Source organism: Azolla caroliniana, unplaced genomic scaffold, assembly GCF_043228905.1.
Source record: "Azolla caroliniana isolate FFs.n. ecotype wild unplaced genomic scaffold, voAzoCaro1.0.p SCAF_4, whole genome shotgun sequence".
NCBI lineage: Eukaryota > Viridiplantae > Streptophyta > Polypodiopsida > Salviniales > Salviniaceae > Azolla > Azolla caroliniana.
In genome coordinates, this window is record NW_028230439.1 from 4,165,453 (window position 1) to 4,176,915 (window position 11,463).

Here is an 11,463-nt window from a genome sequence, read left to right on the forward strand (position 1 = left end):
TTGGAGCCACTCTAAAGAGCCAATACGATGGCCTTAAGGGTGGCTCTAATGGAGTTGAAAGACAATAACTAGCCTTCATCTAACAATTGTTGTCCTCTCCCTTTCTTGAGTCAGTGGACATCCACATAAGATGGAACTATCGCGTCCCTACAGGGAATTTGTATATAACACCGTCATCTGTAAAATTTATAACTAATGGAAGGAGTTTTTTTAGAAAAAAGAAAGAATAATTTACTACGTTCCCATTGCTTGATGAAAGTGAATTTCCCCTAATATTTAATGCTACATTCAATTATTTCCATTATTCGATGTATGTTCTTAATAATATAAGGTGCTTATTCTTTTTCTTAAATTTATGGTTCTGTTTCTGTCATGTGTTTAGGACTCAAGGAGCCTCAACTTTGACGTATTGAATACTCATATGTATAAAAATCTTCATTTTCTCATCTGAAAATTACTTGAATTGCATAATTGTAGTTACGAATACTCTCTCTAACCTAATGAAGTAGTATTATTGCACAATGTGTTTTGATGCAATGAATAGAGTCCAACTTCACCTTTATTTGAGACAACAAGATCCTTTTACTATATGGATAACACGCATTGACCACTTGCTACGATTAGGATAAACTAGCCATCAAACAACCTTGTCTTTGTCCAAAATGGAGCTTGCACATATGATTCCCAGGTATTCTCGTATTTAGATGATGAGGCATGGCATTGTGATATCATCTTGAATTGATATAATTGGTTCTTATGTCATGTATTCCCCTAATCCAACACTAACCCTCCTAGTATTTTAGAGAAAAGTATCACTATGACTACTTGGGCTTGATGGTTATGGATAGTTTGAAGTCTTGATTTAAAAATCTCATGTGGCATTCATGATTGTCTAGTTTATTATCAACTCGTTGAGGTAGTTCTAGGTATTGTTATGTAATACAACATTATCTCATTATGTCTTGTAATGTAAAAGTCCTTGTATTTAATGTCAAGCTGCAAGGCTTGTAATCACTTTTGGCAATCAAATTCATGATCAAGTTATTGTAATCCATATTAGAGCACTTCACTACTTATAATAAGAGAAGTTTAACAATAAATTGATTGAAGAGCTAATTTCCACTACTATGTTCACATGGTGGTGTAATGATAAAGCAAGTTGAGGGTTCAACCCCCACTAGGTGCACTATGGATGTTTATGGATCAAATTCTCCTCATAAATTGTGGGTCAATCTAGAAGGTGCAATGAAGGGAAACACTCAACATTTAGGTCTTTGCTTTTTTTTCGGAGACCCAAGTTAGTTTTAATGCACATAATAAATGTAGGGTGTTTGATATAAGTACATACATGTTAATCAAAAAGTGGATGGATCCTTGTGCAAATGTTCAATATGAAACCCTATGTTCACAATGAACCTTGATATAGTATGATTCTTCCATGGATGAATGCAACATGTTCCCACAATCTGAAAGCCACTAAATGAATGTTCTATTATCACAAATGGATGATTGCAATGTATATGTTTTTACTACTCATGTCAGAAGTTACCAAACTAATAGTTAGGAATCGGCAACGTCTTAGTTCAAGCATGAACTGAACCATTAAACCGTTTTAACAGTTTGGTTCAGTTTAGGCTTGACCCTCCTTAACCGGTTTGGGATAGCTCAAGATGAACTGAACCAATTTGGGCCAAACCGGTTAAGGCTTAATCGGCTTGGCTAAGCCGGTTTAGATTTACAGGTTCGGTTCAAGTTTGGAAACTCCCAAACTAGTTTAGTCTTAACGGGTTTGGTTTGGACACGACCAAATTGGTCAAGTTGGATACGAACAGTTGCCAATTCCTACCAAATACAACTGCTCTAAGAGAATCATTAGATTATTGCAATAATTATGGTTAAAGAAGGTTGCCCAACATATTAGGTCTAGAGTTCAAACAACATATGGTTTTGTATAATGAAATGTACTCCTTGATGTTTGTGACTCGGTATAGGAGGAATCCATGAAAATACATAAGACTGACCCAACCTCATAATACATTTGATAAGATAAAGTCTTGAGTTAAACCTCGAATGCAGTTCATATTTTAGCATGAATGGACAAGGGCTCCAACTCCTGTCCAACAAATTTGATGTAAGAATGTTGCCGAGCATTTCTGATAGACTAGCATATTGATTGAAGAGGAACCAACAGAGGCATGTGATCCCAACAAACAACACTACATGTGATAAAAAGATGATATATTCGAAGCAAAACGCGAACCCGATTCATAGCCCGACATACAATAGATCAGTGCAATTGCGGCGCTGTCCAATGATTTTGTGGAGGAATCTAACAACGGTTCGGTTTCGGCATAACTGGTTTGGCCTTGTCCAAACCGAACCGAACCACCGAACCGTTTAAAAACGTTTGAGGGTTCAGTTTAGGCTTGAGCCGAGCTGTTGCCCGATTCCTAGTTTTGTGCACAAGGTCTTGCTTCAGGATAGCACAAAGCTGACTAGGGTTAGGATTGGTATTAGTCAAGGAATTAGGGTTTAAGCTGGCTAGTTTAGGGTTTTAGATGAATTCATGTGAAACAATACATTTCCATTTCCATCTGTCTCTGTCTCTGTCTCTGTCTGTCTCTCTCTTTTCTCTCCGACAGTAGTAAAAAAAAAACAATACAATAACAAAAAGGAAAAAGCTCACTCAGAGAAGAAGGCGCAATTGAAGAAGCTTTAGATTTGGGGGAGAACTAAAAGGAAATCTCTATCTCTCTCTCTGTCTTTTCTATCTGTCTCTTTGCCTTCTAAATTCTCATTATCGCCATAGCTCAGATTTGGGCCCTGAAAAGGAAGAAACTAATATTAACAAGTAAAGTTTATCCTCCTTCACTTCCCTTTCTCTCTCTCTCTCTCTCTCTCTCTCTCTCTCTCTCTCTCTCTCTCTCTTGTGAATGTTCTTCTACCCCCCATCGCCATAGCTCTCTGTTTCTTTATCTCTCTCTCTATCTCTTGTTTTCCTTTCTGATAGTTAGGGTTTGCTTTAGTTTTCTTATTCTTATGCTGTTAGAGAAAAGGTGGTTATCTCATCTTCATCTTCATCTTCGCCATCATATCCTCTTCGCTTTTCTGCTGCCAGAACTACTACTACTCCCCTTTCTTTTTGCCCTTTTTGTCTTTTATATATTCTCGTTCGCTTTATACCTATAACAGAGGAGAAAAAAAATAATAAGCGAAGAAAGGTGGGTCACTGTTTTTGCCCCACATTTCAGACAGCTATCATCGCTCTGTAAATTTATCGTGTTAATGGGCGAAGCAAATAAAAAGAGGAACGAAGCATAATAGATATAATTGAAAGATTAACTATTTTGTAGTTAGCATTTCTGAAACTCTGTTCTTCTTGCAAGGGGAAGAGATCAGCATATATTAGAGAGACCCACTTCAGCTATTTACGTATAGTTTCAAATCATTCATGCGGGTGGTTAAGTAGTAGAAAAATGTGCAGTCTTTTTTGCTGAAGAATCGATCATTCTAGCTTATTTTCCTGAACCTTCGTGATTAATTGGTCCTATTTTCAGTGGAAGATATCTGTATATATCGGTATATATCAGAGAGAGACCCACATTATCTATGTAAAAAAATATTCAAATTATGCACGCTGGCAATTATGTGGTGAAATATCTAGTCTGTGTTATTGACGCTTAAGAGATTTCAGTACTTACATTTGTTAAGAGGAAACAGTTAGTTCTTATGATAGAAAGCTTTAGTACTTGTTAAGAGGAGACATCCAGGTCTTCTGATTCTCTTTGCAGTGCAAAGAGAGAGAGAGATAAAGAAAGAGAAAGAAATGGGTTTGATTTCCGATCAGCTGAACATGAAGGTCATCCTACAGGTTAGAACTTTTTCTTGCTACCAATGTTTCATTTTCCGTTCTAGTAGATCCAATTGTTCTTACCGTTTTGTGTCTGATTGTTGCTCAACATTTGACTATTGAATGATTTAATTTTGGTTGATCTGAAGGCTTTATTATTTCATATCTGATTATGAGCTTCAGAGTTCACTTATTGTTCTCAAACTGCCAGATATATCAAGAGTTTCTTGAATTTAATTCTAGCAGATCTAAAAGGCTTTGTGATCCATATTTGCTTGAATTTGGCAAACATGTGGAGAATATTTGAACTTGGAGCTTTATGAAACATTTGAATGTAGTATATAGCTAATGGAGTTATATGGCATTTGAATGAATTACATAGTTGGGAGGAGCTATATGGCATTTGAATGGATTGCATAGCTAGAGGTGCTAAATTAAACATGAATAGAATACAGAGCTAAAGGATCCAATGTCTTTTGAATGGAATACAAATGTAGAGGAGCTATATGCCACTTTGAATGGAATATGAACCCAGAGGAACTATATGTATTTTGAGTTTATTAAATGCCTTCCATAGAGATGGAACTCATTAGCATGAGCTTATGTGGATACCTGCACTTCCTCTTTCCAGATGTATGCTTGTGTGACTGTATCTTCTGAATGCTAACATTTGTGATCAGACTGATATGAGTAAATGATTATCTGCTAGCATTATGCTGTTAAATCTTGTTAATCTGTTACACTATCCTGTTTTTTTTAGGATATTGCTCTATGAAGACGATGAGAGCAAAAGGATTTTTCTTATTGTACCTCATAATCCTTGGATTATTCAGTATCTCATGCTTTTCTCTAAGTCCTGATGGTATGTCGTTGTTTGTTACATACGTTTAAGCAATATTGTAGATTGCTTTCTTTTAGGCTCGTTTTTGTTTTGGATGTAATCTCATGTTTGTTGTTATATGCATAATCAGGAGAATCATTACTTGCGTTTAAAATGAATTTGAGAAATTGGGAGGAAGTGTTGCCTCAATGGAAGGACGATGGCCTAAGCCCATGTAATTGGCATGGAGTTACTTGTGACAGCCAAACAGGCCGTGTGGTTTCCCTGTAAGTTAGTGGATGCTCAAGGTTTTTCAAGTGATCAATTATGAATTGAAACTATCTAACAGAATTCTGTTAAACAGAAATCTTGCCTCTTCCAAGCTGTGGGGAAATATTGCAACGAATCTTGGAAATCTTGATCAACTGCAGAGATTGTAAGTTGAGAAAGTTTTAATGGTCAATTTGATATGCCTATCATGAGGTATCTGTTTGTCTTTTTATGATCTTCTGATTGGACTGGTCTGTCTCAGGGCTCTTTATCAAAACAGTCTTTATGGTCCTATTCCTGCAACTATTGGCAACTGCTCTCACCTGAAAGCTTTGTGAGTTTTGTTGTCAATCTTTTCTTTTCTATTTCTAAATTTCGTAGTGTCTATGTTTTAAAGGTAAATTTGCTAACTTTCCTGTGGAAATGACCTCTTGGAGACCTATATTTAGTACTACAAGTCATAATGCCAAAACCTAGGCACCCTATAGATAATGAATAATTCAGACCACATAATTGAGAATTCACATGGTAAAGCCATTTGTAAGAATAGATCATAAGCTCTTAGAAATGTGCAATCTATCAACGTTTATATATGCTACATTTCTTGAGGACATGAAAAGCCATAATAGTTGCATGGTTTAAGAAAGTTGGGGAAATCTCTATACAAATGAACACCTTAGAAAGGCCTGGAATGATATTTGAGAAATAGCGTTTGATACCAGTCAAGGATTTCAAATTTCATCTTAATGTCGTCCCATTGATTTTCTCAGAGCAGTTATTATTAATTTTCAACATTTCATGTAGAAGATTCTTCAAGAAAATCCAGTAGTTTGATCCAAATATTTATGTTCATAAGCCAAGCATGCTATGTGCTCACTTATTGGATACTAAGTTCCCTTCATCTCTACATGAATGACTCAGCTGGAGCTGGATATTATGATTAACCTGATTCTGAGCTAATTCCTTGTCTCATGGGGTTGATATTTCTGTAGTAAAAAGATGAGCCGTTTAATAAAATTGCTTCTGCTAAGAAGGATGCAATTTCACACTTCTGAACATTTTCCTTCACAGACTTTTGCAGGACAATTATATAAGCGGAAAAATTCCTCTGGAGCTAGGTCAATTGATGGAGCTCAATATTTTGTAAGTGCATGCAGTGAAAACATTCAATTCCTTTGCATGAAGCAATTTATTGCTAGTTTAGTATTTATGAACTTCCTTTTTATCAGGGATATTTCAAGCAACTCACTGAGTGGAACAATTCCAGAATCTTTTGGAAATCTCCAGAATTTGACAAGTTTGTAAGAACACCTTTCTCTTTTCAGGACTTAAGATATGTTGGAAATGTGAATTGTAAGCACACTATTTTGTAAGCATCAAGTACATTTGCTAAAAAATCAGATTGATTTACCACAGGACATAATCTGACCTTTAGGCATAGGGCCCATGATTTCTTCTAATGTTGCTTATCTGATTTTCAGCAATGTCTCAACAAACTTTTTGCAAGGTGAAATTCCTGAAAATGTAGTTATGAGAAAATTTGGACAAGATTCGTAAGTGTTTTTTCATCAACAAAGTAGAAATTTCTTTTATTTCATTAGTGGAGCAAACTCTAGAAAATTATGATCTAAATTACATGAAAAATATACAGGTTTATTGGAAATATGGCCCTCTGTGGTCAGCAAGTGGATGAAATTTGCAAAAGTTCTCTAGAAGGTCCTTCTATTACCTCCAATTCTTCATCCTCTCCATTAGGGGATCTTCCAAGGCCCCCATTTGGTAATGAGTTCCGCCCCATCTCTTTTCTATCTAATGATTTGCTTTTTCTCTCCTCAAATTTTCTAGAATGCCCATTAATGAATCCTCACTTTGAACAGGTTTGATGAAGAAGCCATCCAAATTATCAACAGAGTTATTGATTGGGGCTGTAGTTACAGTTGGTTTAATACTTTTCATTGCATTGATGTGTTTTTGGGGCTGTTTATTGTACCATAAATATGGGAAGAAGCAAAACTCCTATGACGGAAATGGAGAGGATGGTATGTATAGGTTTTTTCTTGGACCTTGTACTAGAATCTGTTGTTTGTTTAAGCTGCATAAGTGAGGTTTGGATAGTGAAAATTTTGAAGTGTTGCATTATTACACCAATGGCCATTACTGCTCTCAATTAATAATGAGGGAGGTCTGCACAGGGCACATAAATGAACTGTTTTGCTTCTCCTATTATATGTTGCCATGTCAATAACCCCTTGTTATCAATGGGTGAATGTAAACTTACACTAGTAAAAGACCCAAGGTCTTACGTATTACTGACCACAGGGGGATGACTATATCTGATTGATCCTCCGTATTCACGTGTTTCTATTATTTAACATTGATCAATTACCAGATTTGGGATAATAGTGTAATACAACATCCACCCAATATATGGTCTTGAAATGAATGGATTTAGGAAGGCCTGTCATTATTTTCCTATAACACGTGGAAAGGGATTTTTAGTTATGTGCAATGATACAGTCTATGTATTGACGATGTTATTAGCATGTTTTTCTATCATTTGAAAGTACTTTTTATAGGATTCAAAGTCATTTCTATTTTGCCAGCCTACTTCCACCATGCTGCGCTATTTGAAACCACCATTTCTATTTCTACTCCTTTGGCTCTACAAGGATGCAAATCAACATAACTAGGGAGTTTCTTGATGAATGTCCATATGTAGGACAATATTCTTACAAATCGAAAACACTTATATAGTGGTTTTTGCAGAATTACTAGCTGATGGACATTTTTGTACTTATAATATTTAATTTTCTGATTCAGCAATATGGATTGCCTTCTTTTTATGCTATTTGAAGAACTCCACTGAGCTTTCTTCTCGTTTTCAATTCTATTTTTATGTTTTCAAAGTAGCACCATGTTCTGGATGTAGATACCTATGAATTTGTTATTATGCTTTCAGTTTGTTTTTTGTTTCCACGCGAAGATGTAGTATAATAGTTATCCTGTGGTGCTAGGAAATGTTAACATATCATATCATCACTAATCTTGTATTTCTGTAGGTGCTGCAATGGTAGTTATATTTCATGGTGACATACCCTACACATCAAAAGAAATAATCAGGAGGATTGACCAACTTAATGAGGCACATATAATTGGCCATGGAGGGTTTGGGACAGTTTACAAGCTTGCAATGGATGATGGGAGTGCATTTGCTGTAAAAAAGATCGACAAAAGTCGTCTAAGTTTTGACCTCCTTTTTGAAAGAGAATTGGAGGTCTTAGGAAGCATCAAACACCGAAATCTGGTTAATCTCAGAGGATATTGTAATTCTCCATCAGCCAAGTTGCTGATCTATGACTACCTACAGAATGGAAGCCTTGATGAAGTCTTGCATGGTAATCCAAAGCTTTTTCAAATTATTTGTTTACTCAAGTCCCAAATCAGGGTTTTGGTCCTGGGAGAAACTTATGCCATTCTTAGAAAAATAAACTTTCGAGGCTGTCTTATTTTTTCAGGTCATGACCCAAACAACTTAACACTAAACTGGGGAGCCCGTTTGAAAATCGCTCTAGGGGCTGCTCGAGGGCTAGCTTATTTGCATCATGACTGCTCTCCACGAATCATACATCGCGATGTGAAGTCTAGCAATATTCTGATTGGAGAAAATTTTGAGCCACATGTGTCAGATTTTGGTCTTGCAAAATTGTTAGAAGACAACATCTCCCATGTGACAACTGTCATCGCTGGAACGTTTGGGTATTTGGCACCAGGTATGTACATGTTTCACTGTACTAATATATAAAATTTTATATGTAATTGAACCCAACTATTCTTCTGTATTGTCATGGACAAAGAAATATGCATATTCTGGTATAACTATGCTTGTAGATGGCAGACTATGTTTCTTTCTCTAAGCTTTTGAGCCATGCAAAAAGGGACTCTGTGAAGCTGCACTTCACTGGGTCGTCATTTTCACAACCCATATAAAGGATGACTCACTGAACTTGCAGTTTGATGAGTCATGCAGGCTTGTTGAATTGAGTGATACAAAAGATGACTTGTCAAAGTCAAAAATAGACTAACCAAGTGGTCTAGACAATCAACATTGAGGAAATGAGAATTTTCTGAGTTTTTACCATTGTTTTGTAGTTGCATTGCCAGTTTTCTTATCCTTTAAGCTCTGATCCGTTATTCAATATGCTTTATAATATGTGTGTACAATATATCTGTATGTATGAATGTGTGTCTGTATGTTATAGTACATATACATCTGTGTGTGTGTGTATATATTTCAACTTTCTACATGCCATTCCCGCTGCCTTTTTTTGTTGTCTGTCAGTTCATCTATTCATCCATGCTCTTGTCCCTGTCTCCATTTGTTAATTGTGTCCCTCGTCCATTGTCCCTTCTGTATTGTGTTTTCTTTGTGACTTGAATTTGCTGGTGGAAGTGGGTTTTTGAGTTCGTTGTTGTTGAGTTCTGTAACTGTGAGGTGCTAGAGGCCATGATTCTCAGTCGATCTATTGTGGTGGAGCTTCATCTGATGGAATTTTGAGTGAGAAGTCCGCATTGGCATTCAAAGCTCAAAATAGGTGATTTGACTTTGTTTCTAGAATGATGCTATAAAGCAGAGGGAATAGTTTTTGGCAATGCAATTTTAGAAAGAAGAGACAGTTGAATTAAAATTGTTCATATTCTTTGCATATAAAAGTGTTAAACTGAAGCTCTTTCCATAGAAGCAATTGCTGAGAACACAAGAGAAGAGTTTAAAGCAGCAAAGATGAACCAATTAGAAAAGCAAAATGGAGAATCAGTAATTTCAAAATTTCATAACGTGTCTAGTCCACGTGTATACTAGTATATATAAAATAATGGGATTAACTATACCAGAAGGATGTCTATTTTTTTATTACCATGGGATAAGTTGCTGAAACATAATTGAGAATTGGGCAAACAATGTTTTCTTCACATAGACGGAGAGGCCTCAAGAGATGGAGAGGAAAATCTTATTATGTTAGGATTATGGATTTGCATTCTTGGTATTGATTGAAACAGCTTGGTATCTATCTATCTATACATCTATATATATAAATATAAATAAATAAATACAAATAATATTGAATGCATGTATATATATTGTATGTATCCATAAATAAAAATCCCAAACAATTTGTATAACTAAATCTAGTATTAGGAATGTGTATTTAGAAACATTTTCAAAGTGTTGAGACTTGGTCTTCTCTCTATTCTGTAGAGTATCTTCAAAGTGGAAGAGCAACAGAGAAAACCGATGTTTACAGCTATGGAGTTGTTCTTCTTGAACTGATTAGCGGCAAGCGACCAAGTGATGCATCTTTTGTTCGGAAGGGGTTGAACATTGCTGGATGGGTACAATGAAAATAATCTCATTTATCTACTAATTTCAAGGTCATTTGATGCCCTTCATTAAATTTGCTCTTTTATATCTGAATAAAAATAGGCAAACTTACTCAAAAGGGAGAAGAATCTATGGGGGATTCTGGATCCTATGTGTGAAGGAGCTTTCATGGAAAGCTTGGAAGCATTGGTGCATATATCTACACTATGCTTAAGTTCAATGCCAGACAATAGACCCACCATGCATGATGTTGTGAAGATGCTAGAAGCTGAGATTCTATCACCTTGCCCAAGTGATTTCGGTGATTCCGAATGAAAATTGTTCATATTTAAAACATGGTAAAAACTTGTCCATATTTATTCATCATTCTTTTGAGTATTATGTGACCCCTGCAAGACCCGACATCCGGAAAGAGAATATGGCAGAGTACTTGGTCGAGGAAAAGTGTAACCACCCTCACCAATGCATGAGAGTGGCTTTTACTTGTATATGTATATGCATCATGTACATAGTAATTCTAGAGGAGAGTCTCCTCCATCTGAAAGTTATTTCATGTATACCCTCCATTAGGGATCAAAATCAGTTGGCATATAATTCCACTACTGAGTCCCCATTTATGACCTGGCTAAAATGTGGCATAACTATTCGAAGAATATGTTGTCCCTTCTTGAATAATTGAAGTTGTGGTGTCCAGTGCAACTATTTCAAATGTTTTTTTTTATGTAGTCTTAGCTTTGGATTAGGTCGAGTTCACAAGAAATGGAAGGATACCAAACTAAAATTTCATGAAAGTGATGCAGTGAGGGTGCAGTATCAAAGTGAAATGTTTTGGAGTTTGATTTTATGATGGTATCTCGTTGAGGTTTCAAAGATAAAGGCAGTGAATGATAGTAACCAATGGTGTGTTTAGATTAATGTTGCTGCTTTCAATGTGTAATTAATTACCAGCCAGTAATTGTGTGCACGGATAGTTTTTAAATATAGTTGTTTTCCTCTGAAATTTTTGAGGTCAAATTTGATGTTTGTAGTGGAAGCATTTTGAGTTCTAGCTGAAATCAATGTGCCCCTACATTTGAACAAAAATGTATCATATGGAAATATGTGGCTGTAAGTTTTGAGAAATATTTTGCTTGTACTCTGTGTTTT

At 35.9% G+C, this 11,463-nt stretch overlaps 1 protein-coding gene across 2 annotated transcripts; it reads left to right on the forward strand.

Moving 5' to 3' along the window:
- The first annotated feature begins 2,784 nt into the window (after window positions 1–2,784).
- Window positions 2,785–11,036, forward strand: LOC147864882 (LRR receptor-like serine/threonine-protein kinase FEI 1). 2 transcript variants are annotated; one of them, XM_087319062.1, is made up of 15 exons: window positions 2,785–3,871; window positions 4,271–4,483; window positions 4,611–4,712; window positions 4,822–4,957; window positions 5,035–5,106; window positions 5,203–5,274; window positions 6,012–6,083; window positions 6,170–6,241; window positions 6,422–6,493; window positions 6,592–6,719; window positions 6,818–6,979; window positions 8,000–8,335; window positions 8,456–8,710; window positions 10,195–10,328; window positions 10,420–11,036. In XM_087319062.1, the coding sequence occupies exons 3-15, from the start codon at window positions 4,622–4,624 to the stop codon at window positions 10,630–10,632; spliced, it is 1,815 nt and encodes a 604-aa protein (XP_087175188.1). In that variant the 5' UTR covers window positions 2,785–3,871; window positions 4,271–4,483; window positions 4,611–4,621; the 3' UTR covers window positions 10,633–11,036. The 2 variants fall into 2 exon arrangements, with proteins under 2 accessions (XP_087175188.1, XP_087175187.1); XM_087319061.1 differs by lacking the exon at window positions 4,271–4,483.
- The last annotated feature ends 427 nt before the right edge of the window (window positions 11,037–11,463 follow it).